The following is a 963-nucleotide window of genomic DNA, read 5'->3' on the forward strand; positions in this document are numbered from 1 at the left end:
CACCATTTTTCTGCAGCCGCTGCGCTCCTGTCCGCCGCTGCAAAGGGCCGTCGCTCGCCATTGTTGCCGCAGTGGGGTGCTGCAGCCGGGGGGCACGTGCCGGGGGGCGCGTGCCGACGGTCCCTAGTGCTGGACGGGCAACGAGCGGTCGCCGTAGGTGCTGCAACTGGGTTTGCCGCGACGCTGCCTACAATGCAGCGGGGGCCACGCTCGTGCACTGGGGCCGGTGACTCACGGTGCTGCGTTGCAGCGGCCACCGCCGGCTCCTCGAAGCTGCAAGGCAGCGCTTGTCGGCGGCTTCGGTGCCGCAATACAGAGGTTGCCAGAGGCTCCACTGCGGCGGTCGTCGTTGGCTCTCGAAGCTCCGATAAAGCGCTCGCGGGCAACTCCGACGTTGCAATGGAGCGCTCGTCGGCGACTACGAGGCTGCAATGGAGCGCTCGCCGGCGACTACGAGGCTGCAATGGAGCGCTCGCCGGTTCCGATGCAGCGGTCGTTGTCGGCTCTCGAAGCAACAATGGTCCGCCGGCTCCGATGCTGTAATGGAGCGCTCACTGGCGGCTCTGGTGTTGTGATGCAGCGCTCGCTGGGCTCTCCAACGGCTCCCCGGTGCTGTGATGCGACGGCGGTGATACTACGACATCAGCAGCGCCGTGACCGTGGTGGTTTTGCACGACATCATATGCTGGGGAGGGTTGTTAGAATGCCCCGACGGCGAGCCGCTCCGCCGAGGACGACGCGGATGTAGCTTTTCGGAGCATCACCGGTCGAGGCGGCCAGACCATTATCGTTGCTGCAATCAAGCATCTCCGAGCTGCCGGAGCATCGTCAGTGTTGTGTTGGAGCATTGCTGAGCCGCCGGAGCATCGCCGGTGTTTTGTTGGAGCATTGCCGAGCCGCCGGAGCATCGCCGGTGCTACAACGAAGCATCGTCGGTGTTGTGTTGGAGCATTACCGGGCTGT

At 64.9% G+C, this 963-nt stretch overlaps 1 protein-coding gene across 1 annotated transcript in view; it reads left to right on the forward strand.

Moving 5' to 3' along the window:
* Positions 1-463: 463 nt before the first annotated feature.
* The window catches only part of LOC123120427 (uncharacterized), a gene marked incomplete in the record, with an annotated part of 1435 nt that continues 935 nt past the window's right edge, over positions 464-963 (forward strand). Inside the window, 2 exon segments of the mRNA XM_044540419.1 lie at positions 464-628; positions 749-963. Coding sequence (XP_044396354.1) covers positions 464-628; positions 749-963 — 380 coding nt within the window.

Source organism: Triticum aestivum, chromosome 5D (genome assembly GCF_018294505.1).
Source record: "Triticum aestivum cultivar Chinese Spring chromosome 5D, IWGSC CS RefSeq v2.1, whole genome shotgun sequence".
Lineage (NCBI taxonomy): Eukaryota > Viridiplantae > Streptophyta > Magnoliopsida > Poales > Poaceae > Triticum > Triticum aestivum.